We start from the raw sequence: 18,459 nt of genomic DNA, 5'->3' as shown, positions 1-18,459 counted from the left end.
ATAAACCCAGTTTTAAGTTCCTCTTCCTCGGGTTCCCCAGTTAGCACCCTAAAACGCAAGTTGGGTGAGGGTGTGGCCCAGTCTGTAGCCCCTATTAGACTAACTTCTACCCCGTTATCGTCCCCTGAGTCCTCGGAGGATTCAGATTCTCCTCCTAAGAGGAGAAAAAGAAAAGTAGCCACACCGGAAATGTCACAGTCTGTTGGAGTACAGTTGTTGGATGACAGTGGGGTCCCATTTTTTGACCCTTCCCTCATCCAACATTCAAGGTCAGCGGAGTGGCATCCGTCAGAGGCAGTATCCTCTTTTCTTCACCATTGGGTTAGGCGCCCTCTCCCTAATGAAGATAGAAGTAAACTGCGTTCAGAATGCCCTTGTCCCGTTATCCCGGATAAGGTGGCTGTAACCCCCAGCATTAATCAGTCCATGGTGGCCTTTCTGTCCCAAAGGGGTAAAGATCCTAAGAAGGGTGTGGATGGGGCTCTTAAGATCTGTCAGGATAAACTTTTGGACATGTTGGGCCCCTTGACCCAAATGTTCGCATTGGCAGAAGAAAAGGCTATGCATGAGTCGCAAATTGATGTTGAGGCTCTCAGAGGCTGGGTTCAGCGCTCCATTTGCTTGCTCAGCAATGCTAACTCCTGTATTTCCAAGGAGAGGCACAAGGCACTATTAAAGCGCATTGATCCAAAACCTCAGGATATGGCGGAAGGGGAGGCCGTTCCCAAAGCTCAAGGGAACCTTTTTGGAGATAAGTTCATAAAGGACCTTTCAGCTTAGGTCCATACTTTCACGGCCTTAGATAAAGCCCAGACGAATATTAGGAATGTTTTTTCACCCCGAATTTTTGATAGGGCCGGACGAGGAAGAGCCCGCTTCTCTGGCCGTTCCTCCTTCAGGGGCTCTGTCAGACCTCAGCAATACGCCTCTCGAGGGGCCCATCATTCCTCCTCTGCTAGAGGAGCGTAGATGACCTTCTATCCCCAGAGAGGAAATCAATGGAGAGGTCGGAGTGTCAGAGGTTCCAGTAGGGCGAGATCCGCTCCAGGTATTGTCTCGTCTCGTAAGGGTTTCTTCCCACAGAGGTTTGGGGGGCAGGTTGGTGCGATTTCTTCGTCATTGGGAAAATTTCACAGCAGATCCTTGGGTCTTACAGACAGTTTGGGGGTTTCAGATAGAATTCTACTCCCCTCCTTGTCAGCTCTCTCCCCCTCCACCTCTTGAGTTCAATAAGGAAAAGCAAAAGCTGGTGGATGCAGAGATCCAAGATCTGATTTTCAAAGATGCGGTGGTTCCGGCCACTTTCAGAGCTTCCCAGTTCCTCAGTAGGATTTTTCTGGTCCCAAAACCCGAAGAGGGGTTTCGCCCTGTAATAAATCTCAGAGCCCTCAACTCCTTTGTGGTTTACCATCATTTCAAAATGGAGGGCATTCACCTTCTGAGGGATACACTGCTTCCCGGGGATTGGATGGTCAAGTTGGATCTCAAAGATGCGTATCTGGTAGTCCTGGTGTTTCCCCCTCACCAGGAGTTCCTTCAGTTCCATTGGAGGGGTCGTCTTTGGCAATTGGCCTCTCTCCCGTTCGGCCTGTCGTCAGCCCCGTGGTGTTTAACCAAACTAATGAAACCAGTGATGGCTTTCCTCAGGTCGAAGGGGATCAAGAGCATAATTTATCTGGACGATATTCTTCTCTTAGCTCAGGATCTCCGGGTTCTATAGGAACAATTGGATCTGACAATTTCCTTGTTGCAGGATCTAGGGTTTGTTCTAAATGCAAAAAAGTCCATATTTTGTCCTACTCAATGTATCCAATTTCTGGGCTTTGATATCGATTCCAAAAAGTGCATCTTTCTTCTTCCAGACTCCAGACTGTTGAGGATTTGGAAGGAAATTTGCCTCATCCTCAGGCTGGGAGTGATTTCCCTTCTTCAGTTAGCAAGGGTAGTAGGAATGTTGTCAGCATCTATTCAGGCTATTTTTCCAGCACCCCTGCATTACAGGGCGCTTCAACGTCTGAAAGGAAGACACCTGCGCAGGAGCCTGCCTTATGCTCAGAAGGTGAAACTGGATCCGGAGGCCAGATTGGAACTAATTTGGTGGCTCAAACATATGAATGTCTGGAATGGCAGAGCGATTTTTGGGCCTTCTCCGGATGTGGTTCTCGAGTCAGACGCCAGCAGATCCGGCTGGGGGGCCAGAGTAGGTCAGATTTCCATGGGGGGGAAATGGTCCGAACAGGAGAGTCTACTTCATATAAACTGCCTAGAATTACTCGCGGGTTCCTTTGCTGTCAAGAGCCTGCTCAAGGATCAGGGAAATTGCTGTGTCCTTCTTCGGATGGACAATGTATCAGCGGTTCGTTACATGAACCATCTGGGGGGGACCCGCTAGAAGGCTCTAGCGGATCTGGCAAGGGAGTTCTGGCATGATTGCCTAGACAGAAACATTCTGCTTCAGGCAGAGTAGCTTCCGGGGATAAGCAATTCCGTGGCGGATTGGAATTCCCGCTACCTTCAGGACAGCAGCGATTGGATGCTGGACAGGAGTGTATTTGCATTGATTCAGTCTCTTTGGGGTCCCATTCACATGGACCTTTTTGCCTCTCAGATCAATTGTCAGGCTCCCCAGGTTTACAGTTGGAGACCGGATCCTCGGGCTCTGGCCACCGATGCGTTTCTCCAAGATTGGTCAGGTCAGCTTCCTTATGCTTTCCCTCCTTTCGCCATGATAGCCTGGGCTCTGGTGCAGATACGCAGGCAGCGAGCTTCCCTGGTAATAGTGACCCTGTTCTGGCCTTCTCAGGTTTAGTTTCCCGCTCTCCTAGAACTGGCAGTGGACTTCCCTCGCCTCTTGCCGTCTCATCCCCAGCTCCTGACGGACCCATCGGGTCACCCTCACAGTCTGGTCCTTCAGGGATATCTTTCCCTTATGGTTTGGAAGATTTCAGCACTTCCTGGTGCTTCAGAGGTCTTTTGCAGGACTCTATTGGGGTCATCAGGGATTCCTGGGCAGCCTCCACCAAAGCAGGATATTCATCAGCATGGGGACGCTGGATTAGCTGCTGTGTGGTTAAACACCTCAATCCCGTTTTTGCTCCTCCAGTAGAAATAGTAATTTTTCTGGTGGAATTGTTTAAGGAGGGTAAAGCCTATCAGACAATTAATGGGTTTAGGTCGGCGATATTGGCTGGCCATGTTCTGGTTAAGGGAGAACCAGTGGGTAAACATTTCCTGGGCAGGAAGGCTCTTAAGTCGATTAGGGTTAAGGTTCCCCTAAACCTAAGTATTCAGTTTTGTGGGATGTTAGTAAGGTTCTGAACTTGTTTGTATCGTGGCCTCATAATCAGGATTTATCCCTGCAACAGCTTTTTTCAAAGTTAACAATGCTCTTGTGCCTGGTCTCTATTAAGAGAGTATCTGATATTAGAGCGCTGGATGTGTACAATAAGATCTTCTCACCACAGGGAGTAACCTTTTTTATTACTAGGAGAACAAAATGTATGATTTCTTCTGTTTCTTATCCAGCATTTCTTGACAATTATAAATTATGCGTGGTTAATTGTTTGAAATGTTTTGAAGATAGAACTGTGGATTTTCGTCCCCCTGGTACCTCTAAGCTGCTTATTTCATATCGTAGGCCTTATAAGGCAGTGTCCTCAGCTACCCTAGCAAGGTGGGTTAGATGGATAATGCAGGAGTCTGGTATTGACACCTCTCTGTTCGGAGCTCATTCAGTTAGGGGCGCCATGGCCTCTAAAGCCGCTTTCCTTGGGGGAGGGTTGGAGCACATTCTCAAAGCAGCTGACTGGTCCAGGGAATCTACTTTTAAGACTTTTTATCATAAACGGATTGATCATGTGGTTTTCAATGTGATGCAAGGGCTTTAAACTTGCATAATATGAGCCTCCTTGTCGTGCCATAGAATACCTAATCCCCGCACTATTGTTAAAGACAAGGAGGCGAGTATTATAGCACCCACCCACCCAGTTTTTAACATCTGTCTCCTTTTTCAGCTTCGGGTTGATCACCTTGGGAGTTTTCTTCGGCAGAGGGTCTTCGGAGTCCACGCCTGGATGTTATCTGGATTGTTTCTTTGGTTCCTGGTTGTGTTATGTTTTGCTGTTCAAGCGTCATTGCAGCTTCAGAAGAGGAGTTGCCGTTAGAGGAAAGGACATTTATGGGTGTGGGTTCATCCTGATTGGATGTTGGACTGTGGGCTAGCCCCATTTTGGACTGGGTTCTTCCCAATGTGTTCTTATGAACTTTGTGTTCTTTCTCTTTGTTAATGAAAAAGTTAATGTTGAACAAAACAATTTTTCTTGCTGCTATTTATGTCAGTAGTAAAGATTGTTGGCATAATACTCACCTCCTTGTCTTTAATAGAATCTAAACCCCCACTCACAATAGTGCGGGGGATTAGGTATTCTCCTTTACTTTTTAGTTTGGGCTCTTAGGTGGCAACGTCAACCATAAGCCAAAACTATTGGATTAGAATACAGATAGGGAGAAATGGTATATGAGGAGGGACACAAAGTCATTGACTTCCCTTGGCCATGCTAATCCCTGTGGCCATTGCGATCCAGTTACTTCCCCTACCTAGCCAAAACACATTCCTTTGGGAACTCTTTGAACTCACTTTAATCAAGTCTTACTATCAAAGTGCCTGCTATGCTTTTTCAAATCAGTCTTCTGAGAGTTAATCACTTAATTGGAGTTGTAAACGCCACACTACTGCCTCTGACGGATGCCACTCCGCTGACTGCTATGACATTAAAACACAAGTAAGATCTATTTTCATAGTTGAGTGTCCCACGCTCTCCACTGTTCTGTTTATGAGAACGTACAGTGATGTATGTATAAAGTTAAACACAACGCAACACATCACAATGCAGCAACAATGGCATTCAGTGCCTACACTACAGGACAGTAGATAATGGAACCTGTTCCTCGGGCTTAACAGTGTACATTAATGTACTGCACCTGTATCAGTTCTCTATTAGCACACTGTTTTGTGAGGGTGAATGCTGCCCCTAATTCCCCAACTACTTGAAATGTATGGCCAGAAACACAAGGGGGATATCAGCGAGCACCTCACTTTTGTCAAACTACAACTCCCAGAATGCTATTAATAGATAACCATTTGGCAAATGAAAGATCTTGGAGAAGCTGCAACACATCTGGTAAATGGATGCATGACTATGTTGAAAGTGTTTCTGTGACAGAAAATCTCTTATACTGTAACTCACCCCCCCTACCCCCGCCGACTAACGTTAGCCCTATGTAGTCCTATATGTTAATTTGAAACCAACCAAGCATGCAATTCCCAAAATACAATTGGACTGTAATTCCCAGAATAAAAGTGATGAAGAAATAAAGGTCCAGCACTGAGACATGAGATGCACCATGATTAGCCAAGCTCTCACATTGCCTTGGTGTTGCTCACAGTGCAGCGAGAGGCTGGCCATAGTTACATCACTTCGGCCAGAGGAATGGCTATGTTGAAGGGGGAGGGGCAGAAGAGGAAGGGGGAGGGGCAGAAGAGGAAGGGGAGGGGCAGCATCTAAATACTCAACAGCAGGCTGGTTCTGAGAAGCAGGCAGGGGGATAGTTACATCAATTTACGGTGTGCTGTTGAACACTGTTGCCTGATCCAAAAACTGGCTCAGCGCATGCCTTATACACCATATTAGTGGAAAGGTCAACTGATGGTGTTTCATCCAGAGCTGCACAGTATCAAAAGAAAAGACCACTGGTCATGTGGTGTTGGCACATGCGTAAAGGCAGCAAGACTTCTTGGAACGGAAGGAGATGATTGTAAACAGGTGGCAGGGCTAGATTGGCCTCTCCTGGTCTCCTGTGAGCATGAGTTGCCCTGGCAGGATTGGACTTCTTGCATGTGCATGTTTAAGCTGACAATGCCATCCTGCAGATTAAACCAACTCCCTGACCACATCTGCACATCAGGTGCCAAGTACCTAACACATAGATAACAACACAGTTATTCTAGTTGTTAGCAGTAGTATTTGTAGTTGTACCCATCTATTTGTATGTACTTCATTATAAAACCATTTAGCCAAAAATAATCTGCACAGGGTTTTAGGTAACAGACTACAGGAACATATAAAAAAACGGGCGACTCGTCAATAGGAGGTGCTAGTGTGCGACCTCCCTAATTTTTCGGAGCCTCTGACTCACAGAAATGAGCTTATCCAAAAAAAAGACTCCTTCTATACGAGGAATTACATCTCAGGGTTAGCATAAGGGTTATGGCACAGATCACTCGCTGGACTTTAGGATTCCTGCAGAAGAAGCCACACAGTTTCTCTTGAGTGGCTCATAAATATCCTATGGAGGACAGTCCCAGCCATATGCAGGCTTGACTGACCTTTTAGGAATATGCTGTTTTCAAAAGTATCATCGTTGGCAGGGTAGTCAAGGAATGGAAGGATGGAAGAAATGATAGTTGAGATAAGGAGGAAGCTGCACAGTTGGAAACATGGAAGACGGCCATATTGGTGAGGGGGCTCGCTCTGAAACAGGTAGGAGTGCGTTAGGATAAGCCAGTTGTTAATCAGTCACTCCAGTGTTTCTAGAAAAAATTGAGTTTGGGTAACTGGACAGTAGTAAAGTGTATGGATGGGTCAAAAGGCAGCTTTTTGATAAGGAGGCGACTAGAGCTGTTTTGACGCATGGGTGATAGAGACTAGAGGAGGGGGTGGTTCACCAGCCCAGGATACGCTCTAGATAAGTAGACTGCCCATAGATCCTTTGCGGGGCACAGGTGTAAGATAGAATTGAACATTTAATTATGTGGAAAGTGCCCTGAGTCTGTATTCATATGGCAGGGTGAGTGATTAGGGTGCTGTCACTTGTGCTTTGGTAAACGTGAAAGTGTGGACCTGCTCTAGAGGTGTGTGCCATTTTTGTGTAGTCAGCACCAAAGTGGAAGGGAATTTCTTGAATCAATAAAAGCATTTCATTTCATTTCTTTCAAAACAAAAAGGCCTACTCACTCTTTTTTTGGTACATTTTCAGACAGATATAATAAAAGTACAACAAGCTTAACATCAGTCAGAAATACCTGGAGGGGCCACCATCCGTTGCCATTTTTGGAACAAGCACGTCTTCAGACAGTCTCGAGGACTCAGACTGTATGTTTTATGCCTTGACATCAGTTCCTGCATCGGCTCCAGTATAACACATAACTGAAAAAGGGGGTTCAAGAAACATGTCATTGTTGTTCTAAATGGAAAAATTAATGTTGCATTCTTAGAGAGTTAAACAAACATATTCAAACATAGGCAACCTAACAAATCTCTCTTTTGTTGATGAAATTAAGGCTTTTTCTTAACCCAACAATCATGAACATTGGACCAGGCCCATTATTTGTATAATGACAAGAATGATTCAACTGTTGAACTTGAAATAAATAAATAAAACATGTCTTCAAGTAACATACATTCCCAAGTCATTCCGATGGTCTTAGTTGAGAAATTCACTCGCAGTCTGCATAGCTTGGCATTGGAAGCCCTGGCCACAAAAGGTTGTGCACAAAAGCGTGCCGTGCTGTGCCACGGGCTTCCGGCACTGCACTCTGCAGACTTCAGAAGAAACAGGGAAGCCGGGAGCTCGGGCCATAGCCCGTACCAGGTAAGTAGGGGTGGGGTCGTGAACGTGTGGGGGGCGGCGGAGGGTGCCGCATAGCGACTTGGTGCTCAGGAGGGACAAGTAAAGGGAGAGGATCGCTCAAAAAAGGTCTCACCAGTGGAATGCAGCTTTTTGTGCTAAAGTCTGCGGTGCGACCTTTTGTGCGCGGCCAACGGACATAGAACCGAGGAATTCACTGGGCAGATAGAAGTGAAGGGGAAGGAAACGATTGTATATGCTATACAGGAGCTCCTACAACACCAACACATAGCTGGCAATTAACACAAATGTGCAACGGTATCATTGCACCAACTTTTGGAATGCTTGCACGTTCAATGCTTAACTCCTCAAGACATTTTGAGGGCAGAAGTGGGAAGGATAGGAAATAACAAGCACAATTCCAAAAAGGTAAAGTGTAAAGACATTATTTTAAATAAAACTGATATTCTGGAAGTAGTCTAAATATATTTACAGCTTGCCACTGAAATCTCAGGTAAGAATACCTGACATGTTTCTGCACATAAACAAGCACTGTCACAGGTCAAGGCAAAATGCAAAGTGCACATCAATGTGGCAGGCGGATCTTTTCAGCTCTTTTATAGTCTTCCAAGCAGTGACTTGTACCACAGATGGCCAGCAAAGTCACTGGCCCAGAGCACTCAGTGCTCCAGATACATTTTTGGACTTAGTCTTTCTGCACGGAATGCTGTGTAATGACAAAACCTAGAACCATACTTTTCATAGTGCCAATAATGGGTGGCGTCAACATGACGCTTCTCTGTGTTTCTGGGAAAGTTTTTGGAACTAGTCATAGAGCCCATGACCAAGTTCAATTCAGAGATTAGACTTATTGGGTTGTTAAATCTTTTGAAACCGCTAGACCAGGAGAGCCAGAATGGTAATCGGATAATCAGGTGTTGTTTCTCAGGGTTGGCACAAGGTCTACAACAAGCCAGACTCAGGGCTTTTGGATTGCTACAGAAGAAGCATGCAGTTTCATTTTAGTGTGTCAGAGAATCTAATATAATCCTATGAAAAACTGTTATATTAAAACATGACAGTTATTTGTATACATGAAAGTTTGTAGATGCAAAGGAGGTGTGTACTCAGATGAATGTCCAAAGGTCATGACCAGCAGTTGGCATTTGTGAAAGATTGTAAAAGATTGTGAAAGATTGCCATCTGGCAAGGGAGTAGAAGTTGTGTCTTTTTTTTTATTAATAATGAAATGATGCAGGAAAGGATAGTGTATACATGTGTCCTGCTACATCAGTCTCCCTAATCTGCAGTGCCTGCTCTTCGGTGGCACAGAGCAAGCTCAAAAGTCACTGGTGCCATGTTTGGCAGATGCTGTGACTGCAAAGTCACTGCAGATAGACGTTTCATTTAAATCTGCACTTCTGATCCAAAACCATAATAAGTATGATAAACTGTAATCTGGTGGCAGGGTAATCTGTAATAATAAGGAATTTCTTGGGTTTGGTACAGTGGCTGAAACGTCACATAATTATTAAACCCACATCTGATTTGTAGATTGCTCATGTCCACAATGTGTGGTCAACCTAGACATGGACAGGGTGTGTTTATTCTCTCCAGACTGCCTGTCTCTGCTGCAGCCAGCAGGACAATAGGCAGGAGGGACAGTCTTGCTTTGGTCCATTATGAGATCTCTCCAGTCCAGGAAGCTCCCAAAACAGGAGTCCTCGGGACCATGCTTCAAAGAAGTGCACCCTAAACAAAAGGTCCAGCTTCACACCAGGATGTTGTATGCCAAATTGCCTTTTAATTTTCAGGCTTGAACGGGAGTGGGATTAGAGAGTCAGAAAGAGCAGGATGAACTAAAGATAGAGTTCCTCCATCTTGGTTTTCTGTGGGCTACTCTTCACTTCCTGCCTCCTCTTCCTACACAGCAAAGCACTTTGGGTATGATGCAAGAAGCAAACAGCCCCTGGCTACCTTAACAAGGATTAGACCCCTTAAAGCAGAATTTCTTTCATCTGATTCCATGTGGACCTTTGCCTTCATAAGGAAAGAGTCACAACCACTGGGTGGGGAAGCTCTGTTTTCTACCCATCCCCAGAGAACATTGGTGATGACCTGCTGCAGGGTCAAGACCATCACTCTCTACCAGCTGCACTAGTACCCAGGTACATAAATGGTGCTGAAGGACTCCTGCAGGTGCCAGTTAGTGAAAAAGAACAAACCTTGTCTCTGAGCTCATGGAAGAAGTAAAGCAGCTGGCTTGTTGCATTTTAAATCTGAACTGTCTTCAAAACCATAGTTGACTGTGTTCAAACCTTCTTCAAACCACTGTTGCTACATTCATTAAACCAGCTCACAACTTCATCATGCCACGAAGAGCATGTCACCTGTTCAGCTAAAAAAAAAAACAGCTTGAGCTTTGGACGATTTTGAACCACTTCCTCTTCGAACATAGCATTGGACCATTGAGGTCACAGCTTTGGACCGCCTGGGCCTCGGCTCGAACTGCTGGAAGCATTGCATCACTTTTTGACCCGGTTTAGTGGTTACCAAAATCTCAAACAAGGTCTGCATTTGAACTAACTCTGAACCTTCCAGACAATATTACTCAATGCCACCTTCAAACTGCACAGAGCAAACGGCTCAAACCCATTCAACCCCAGTTTGCCCCTTGTACAAGCAGGACTCCCTGCATCTGAACTGGATTCATCCTGCAAAGACAACATCATAAAGCCTGGTCCGAACCAGCAAACTACCGAGAAAGGTACCGTAGGGAACGACCAGCCCATGTAGTCCACTTTTGTGACCCTAGTGACTATAAGCGACCCATTTGCACCGTCTTCACAAGGATATATATAGACGTTTTGGTGACATTGTTTTCAATTTCTTGCCTTTCACCCATTCAACATCAACCACAGTGTTTGCATAATATACATTCTGCATGTTCTGTGTACTTTTCACAGGGGTGGGTTTTGTTAGTGTTTTATAAGCAGTTAGTTATGCATATTGACATGTTTAATTAATGTATATATATTTTTATAGAACCTTGATTGGACACGCCTAATTTGGATTATTATACTATTGCTGTTTGGGTTGCTACTGATATCAAATTCAGACCACTTTTAAGAGTACAGCCTGCCCTCTTGACTGTGCCTGTTTCACCTTTATGATTGGGATCACTGTTGGTTTGTAGTAGTGTGAGGATTCAGTAGGTGATTTAACCACTACTCCTACTTGTACTGTCCTTGCAGGGCAGTAGTCATTTTGCGACACTGGTGTACAGGGGTTGGAATTTGATTACGAATTTGTCAACAGCTTAGCCATGTAAAATAAAAGAAGTGGGTAGTTAATGTTCCAAACATAGTCAGGCATTTTTTGATTGCTACAATGGAACTCAGCATGAGCCCCATGCAGAGCCTGAAAGCAAGTGAGCTGCATAAACCGTGTCAAGACAGGGGACTCCCATGTGGCAGTAAGGGTAAGAAAGCTGAACTGCTTAAGAGCATCCAGTTCTTGAGGAAGGATGGGTACCTTTAGCTGAGAAGAAGCAGAAGGATGAGTGACAGAAACAGAGGGATGCAGCAGCTTTGGTGGAGCAAACACAAAGAGTTTATGTGATGCTGCGCAAGCTGAAATTAGAAGATAAGAGGGAAATCTGCAAATAAACTACTAGTGGGGAGGGAAGCATTTCCAGTGGTGGCTGCCAAGAAATACCTAGACGCCACAATCCCAAGGACTTAGTGCGACTGTAAAAGGTGTGGAGAGATATATTTGATTGGTTTGAGACACTGGGCCGCAACCTCTGCCTCTAGGAGAGTTATGGCTAACAGACCTGATGAGTCATATACTGATGTGTAGAACTGATGTGATTATTCAATTTGTTCCTGAGGAGAGCCCATTTATGAAAAAATGAAAGACCTGTTCCTCAGGAAGTTCTGCAAAATGCCAGAGCAGTACCTCAGGAGCTTTGGAGCTCTCACCAAGAAAGCGGTTCAAACCTTTGAGGCATTTGCACATTAGTCCTTGGAATATCTGAGTGGATGAGCCACAGGTAACAAAGTTGACACTTTAGAGAACATGTATAATTTGGTTCCAAGTGAGAATATCCTTAAGGATTGTGAGATGGAGTTACACCAGCATCTAGTGGACAAGAGTGACACAGACCCTAGGGAGCTTGCGAAGGCTGATGGCAGGTAGGTGAGCACTCAAGTCCAGTAAAAGGCTCAGGCAGCCACAGGCAGCCACATCTAAGACAAAGATGAAGACAACTGATAAAAGTAAATGTAAGCAGTGTAAGGGCACAGGTCCTCACTCTCCTGCCGAGAAAGGCCCTGAAAAGCACAATGGAAAATCCCCACCAAATGGCTCATCAGCTCCCACAGGAAGGAGTGTGGAACACCCAGGACTAGGATACCCACAAATTGCAGATTCGAAGGGCTGCCTTTTGTGTTTAGAAATGACACATAGGAGGGGAGATCTAGCTCGCATGGGTGAACCCAGTGGCCCTAAGTAGGAGAAACCTAACAATGGGAATGAGTTTTATATGTTGTTATCCCTCCACTAGGACAGCTCTTACCTCCTTAAATTCATTGTGGCCATCCAGTAAAAAGCATGAGTCATGTTCGAGTATGCAAGCACTAAGTGTTCATAAGTTTTCATAAGTTCTGCAAGGCCATTATCCTTTGCTCCAAAATGTTCCATAGGTTGTACGTCTGACATGTCATCACTCCACCCATGGCAGATCATATTGCACTACATTTCAAATATTGTTGGTAAGTCAAATTGTCTTTTGACTGCTTAAAAATGATTTGTGAAAATGTAGAGCCAACATTTGAAGGGGATGACATATAATAATTTAACATGTGAACAGTAAGAAAAGAAATACACTTAACACAAGGAATGTTTCTTGTTTCACTTGTTTTTAGTAAACAGTTACATTCTGTCCAAATATATGTAATTGTTTTAACAATGTACTTTTGTTTTCTCTTGAATTTGATAGGATGGTGGAATTTCCCCCTTCATTTGCTCCTGCCTATTTCTATTTATGAGGGTATGCATTCAAAATGGACGGAATCCCTATGCGTCCCCAAGTACCCTTCTAATCCTCCTCTGCGAGCCTTACATGCTCTTAAACATACTGCTTTTGACCAGAAGCGTTTTTATTGTTTTGATGTATTTTATGATTTTGTTTTTTATTAGATTATAAGATCGTTTCAACTTAGTTGTTTTGTGTAAAAGTTACTTTTGTGGCTTTTATGGCTTTATCGTGCGTATTTTGTACCTTTACAGAGTTATTCTGACTGTCTAGTGTTACTTATTTTATTCATCCTAAAAGGTCCATAGCATCCAAAAGCATGTCCCATCACATCCACTGTTGTCACAGGTTCAAAGATTATATGATGCAACAACTTGTTATGTCATCTGAAGTGCAGTGCCACTTTTGCTCCTACTGAGATTTTGGTGAATTGACATTTGTGCTGGTCAGCAAACATCTTGAATAACTCAGCGGGGCCCATTTTCCAAGTACGCGGAGCGCGAATGAAGGCGCTAAACAGGTGTAACCGTGTTACGCCTTTCTTAAAACTTGTATTCACACCATGGGCTCTAGCAGAGCTTTGGTGGTATCAAGGTGGTAATACCGCCGGGATACTGCCAATGCAAACTTTCCACTCCACCCAAATTAGGTTGGGCAGACCCTTAAATGCAGCAGTAATAGCGTTACTAACGCATTTAAGGGCTACCACCCAACTCGTGATGAGGCCCTATATGCCTTTTTGTGTTTTTTGAGGGGGGCGGTGGTGGAAATTGTGCTATGTTTCGGCTTCCCTTTTTCCCCTTTCCATGACATTTTTATGCTGGTGTAAAATCACTGGATTCCTATGGAATCTACTTGCTTTTCTCACCATAGCAAAGCAGGCGGATTCCATTGAGTTGCATTGTATAATTGCATAAATGGCAGGCAGCCTTTACTCACTTTGTATGCAGAGCCCAAAGGGGAGGCATAAGGATAATTGTGCCATCATTTTACACCTCCTTTTGTGCACTGCAGTATACATGATGATATTTTTGAAAATTCAGATCTTATTTCAACAACCTCATCAGGTAGGCGCTAAATGTGTTATTGATAGCGGATGTAGAAGCCACAATATTGCCTGGATTGGAAGTACCTTTCACGAATTCAGGAGAGAAAATCAGGTCGATTAGAGATTGCCCTACTCTATCAACATTAGATTGAAATGCACTAGGCAATTTCTTCTGTGAATTCTAAATTATTTTGCCAATAACACAAGCACTAGATATTAATGGGCCTGAAATAACATTTTCTGGCAGACCAGAAAAAATGTGGACTAGTCAGGTGAGTGCACTTTCTTGGGGATTAAAGACAGTGTTCCTGTTTTAGATGACAAAGTGCATTGGGCAACATGTCCATCTCCAATAGGATTCCATTGAGTAAAGAATCTCGGCTTCCTGACCCACAAATGGGCACAAATCATTATTTTATTGAGGACGTGCCGATTTATTGGGAGGTAGTATTCTGGATGCCTTCTATAAAAAAGGGCTCCCATTCAGAGCGTTGCACTGACTGCATGATTGCATTGGTTGATGCCATTGAGAAACTGTCTGCAGCATATTTGCCTTCCCAATTGACTGACTCAAGAACTAGAAGAATGTGATTCTTTTGACTCATTCCGGATTTCGAAAAAGGGCTGTTCTGTTTTGCAAAACAGCTTTAGCCCTCGCAAAAAGTCACGACGAGGAGGGATTTGTGTTTGTAGACTGATTATATCATTGTACAGTGATACTAGGGCCGGAAAAGGGTTGGGTCAGGCGGTGGAATCTGAGATAGAATTGAGTTTATCCAGATCTCCCTGCGGCCATAATGAGATGTGGATAGTTTCCGCCACTATTTGGCACCTCCCTCATCCCTATAGTTTCATTTGTAGATTACATGATCTTTTTGGATCTCCCCACAATAATCCTACCAAGCTCATTGTCTACTTTTATTATATACTATTGACTATATAGGTATATTGCACCACAAATTATCGGGGTAATGATTTAAGAACAAGAAGTCCATGGACTCCTTAATAGATATCTTTGACCATGCGCTCCCTAAAAATGGAAGGAGTGATGTAATACACACATCTGGGGATTGGGTGTGATGCAACAGCTAGCTAGAATCCCTTGAGTTTTACTAAAAGGATCACACATTTGCAAAGCTCAATGTCTGTTATGGTGGCTTGAACTTGCCCCCCATTGAGATGCCTATGTAGGAAAGGTTATTCAAACTATTCAGTTTGGGACTGGAGTTTGAGTCTCTTCAACAAGGTAGCATTGACCAAAATCGAAGCAAATGTCCAGCGGTATATTTTGATTTTGCGCCACGTTATCCTCTTAGAGCTGGTATGCCTAAAATTAGGTATCAACTTCTTAGAGACTATTTTCATTTTTGATTAAAATAGGCTGTATGGAGTGCACAGAAAGATTTCAGGTTAGACCTCTGGATAGTCCAGCTTTTATTAGCACAACCCCCGATTATGTTTGGTGTAAAGCTCCTTACGAGACTTACATGTTATCTGTCAATGATGTACCTGGTGGTTCTATGTAAATTAGTGTTAACAAATCCCCAGGACAAGGGTCTGCAACCTTTGGCTCACCAGATGTTTTGGACACAACTTCCATCATCCCTAGCAAGTGCTGCCAATGGTGAGGGATCGTATAGTACAAAGTATAGTGTGAGCCAAATGTTGCAGAGACCTTGAGTTCAAAGTCAAGTGAGGCTGAGCATATTTTGCACATAAGACCACAGCTCAAGTCCCTCTAACATTGAGTGCAAACAAAGGATTCCCCGCATTACTAAGTAGAAATCAGCAGATGGTAGTACTAGATGACAAGTAATGTTTTACAGATTTAAAAAACTCACATAATTTCCCAGTCCTGCTTGCACTTGTTGTCGCTACAGTGATGAACTGGAAAATCTTTTTAGTTTGATGCTTGATCAGTTATGACTGTGCTCCTCTGCTTTTCCATGATTCTCAGATGTGACTGCTGTTGGTTGGAGTGGTGTGAGCCCAGTAGAAAGAGGTGAATTTGTTGTTTTCTGTTTTGCTGGGTCTGTATGTGGCATGCACTGGCCCGGTGATATCGCGGGGGACTTCTAATATCTTGATATCACGGCACTTGGTACTTTTTTTTTTTTAACAAAAAACAAGGTGTGGGCACTGATGACTGGGCACCAAGTGGTTGTGCACTATTTTAGAAGTGTTTTACGACTGTGAGACATTCTTGTGTTGACTCTTGATCATTTTCACAGATCTTGTCTATACCTGAAAATGTATTTTGTGGCCTTGAGGAAAGAAGTGTTTATGAAAATGATGACACAAGAAGCCCAAACTCGAGTTGGCCAGTGATCTACCCAGTGTGATGTTTTGTGTACTATGTTTTCCTTGAATTGTTTGTTCTGTTTGGCTCAGAGTCTCACCACGGGTTTAGATAATTGCAGGTGTTCAATAGGTTTTCAAGCAAAGCATACACCTGACAGGAGTGAACACTGTCATCTTTTGTTCACTATATTTTATTTGTTTGAATTTCTTTGTGATCATGCATTTGATGATTGTTGTTGGTGAGGTATGACTGATGTGTGGGTTATGTTTGGGTAGGGGCGTGCATGTGAGACTTGAAGTTTCATTAGATGGTTTTCCTTTTGTGTTTAATTTGAATGTTGAATGTATTTGTTTTCCCATTATAGTTTTTTACATCTTTAGATCATTATTCATTTATGGAATTCAAACTTTTCTTAGAAAATAAAACGTTTGATATTGCATATTTTCTTTTGACTATTTACAAGTCATGTAACTCTTGTGTGTGTTTTGTTGATAGACCCCCATTGATTGTCTCATGTGCTTTAATGTTTACTTGTTCTTGTGTTGTCTCAGATTTGGGTGACACTAAGTATAGGAATTAACGAGGACGCCTATGGTGGGCAGCCCACGCGTGACTGTTGTCAACATAGTTAAAATACAGGGCGTGACTGTTGTCATAAAATGTGGAATGTTTTGTATAATCACATAATCAGTTTGTTAAGGAACTAAGGGACTGATTCACAGAAGGTTTTCCTATCTGATTGTGCCATTATAAAATGCTTCTAGGATCAGGCCCTATGTGTCCAGTGATAAAATAGAGAATGTGTTAGTTTTAATAATTGAGAATTCACCAGTTAGAGAATACTTTACAGTCTTTGTATACCACGTCGACACCATTTTGGATTTATATAATCGTGAACGAGTGACTGGCATTATGGTTTGTGTAAAACTATAAATACGCTATTTTTAAGAAAAGGCCGGGAAGGGTTGGGCAGGGTTAACTGCACATGACTCAGCATCTCACGCACATTTCTAAGTAGATAACGTGTGTCATCAAGATGGGTAACAAGTAGATGGGAAAGATACAGAAATAGCTTTCCATCACCTGAGGAGGATGGATCCAATTTTTCAAATATTAGCTTGAATTAAAAGTCTCCAAAAGACAATTTAATTGCTCTGCAGAGAATCTGTGGCCTGCAGGTAACACTTGCGGGCTCATGTAAACAGACATCAGTTCTGAATGCCGCCTTATTTACTGCCTAATTACAGATTCTGTCGTCCAGGGACCAAAAAAGGCCTCACCTCCACTCACAAATGGTAACATTGCCAGTGGCATTACCATCTGTGGTAATACTGCCACTCCCCAAAGGTGTCCTTTGGGACGTCATATTGGAGCGCTGCCAAAGCACCAAATCAGGCAGTAAATTACCGTGACCACTAGTAGTAACGGTGCGTCATTTTGGCGAAATCAGCTGTGCTAGTTCCGGCCAAACTCTTAATAAGGCCGTCAGATCTATGCAACTCGTGCTCAACAATCTGAGCTCTCCTTCAAGATGCCTTCGATTAATGAGTGGTTTAAATTTAACGTAGCTGTTTTAGCAAGCGAGCCAGTAACATTAAGGTCACTAATCATTTCATTACACATTTCAACACATATTAAAACTGATTAAAAGGCTAAGTTAGAATGATGCACGTAATTTCCAACTAATTACATTTCATTAAAATGTCCCAAAAAATTGACAGTGTAGAGTTAGAATTTGAATAAAGCTTCCATCTTCTCTTGTTCGTGTTTGTTCTAGCCACATAGTTTGCGCTATGCCCCAGCATAGTTGGTAAGACATGCGTTCAGCGAATCATTTGATTCTATTTCCTTTTTCCTTCCTCCACTTGAAAAAAAACTATGTTGTTAACACTTGAATGGAATCTAAAATATGTGTAGCGAAAAAGGAAAATATATTACAGTTACTAGAACCCCACACAAGTTACACAAGGACAAAAGTCATCAAGGAACACCTTATCGTGCCTGATGGGATATAGACCCAGGCAAATTCTATTTCCAGAAACTATTCTCAAACTACAAGTCTGCACCAGAGATGCCTTTCGCAGCCTTCACATCTAACTAAAATTAATGGAACCCTAGGATTCTTGATGCCATTAATCGTAGTCCAGCGAGAAAACCCCAAACCTTGAAGCCTGATAGCATATGCCATCACCAACTAGTGACATATGGACGATGTTTGCCACTTTCAACCATACTCTACCGTCCGTTCTGGATGAATAGGTTTCTATTTGCAAACCCTCATTGGCAGCTGTACTGCTTTGTTTTAAATCTGTTTAAGGAAGTTACAAAACTGCAAAGAGAGGCTATTTCCATAGTTGATGCAAGAGGAAATCCTCTGATTGGCCACTATCACCACACTGGACAATACCAAAAAGAGAAGAAAAATAAAAATGGGCTGCTCACAAC

At 43.3% G+C, this 18,459-nt stretch overlaps 1 protein-coding gene across 2 annotated transcripts in view; it reads right to left on the bottom strand.

Annotated features, from left to right (window-relative positions):
- Nucleotides 1-18,459, bottom strand: part of LDB2 (LIM domain binding 2) — a 1,443,494-nt gene that overhangs the window by 105,235 nt on the left and 1,319,800 nt on the right. For both annotated transcript variants that reach the window (XM_069631913.1, XM_069631914.1), the window contains exon 6: nucleotides 7,082-7,205. In XM_069631913.1, coding sequence (XP_069488014.1) covers nucleotides 7,082-7,205 — 124 coding nt within the window. The remainder of the gene's footprint in view (nucleotides 1-7,081; nucleotides 7,206-18,459) is intronic.

This window comes from Ambystoma mexicanum, chromosome 6q (genome assembly GCF_040938575.1).
Source record: "Ambystoma mexicanum isolate Mex_15411 chromosome 6q, UKY_AmexF1_1, whole genome shotgun sequence".
NCBI lineage: Eukaryota > Metazoa > Chordata > Amphibia > Caudata > Ambystomatidae > Ambystoma > Ambystoma mexicanum.
Note: the sequence above shows the minus strand (reverse complement) of the source record. Positions and strands in the feature narration are given on the sequence as shown.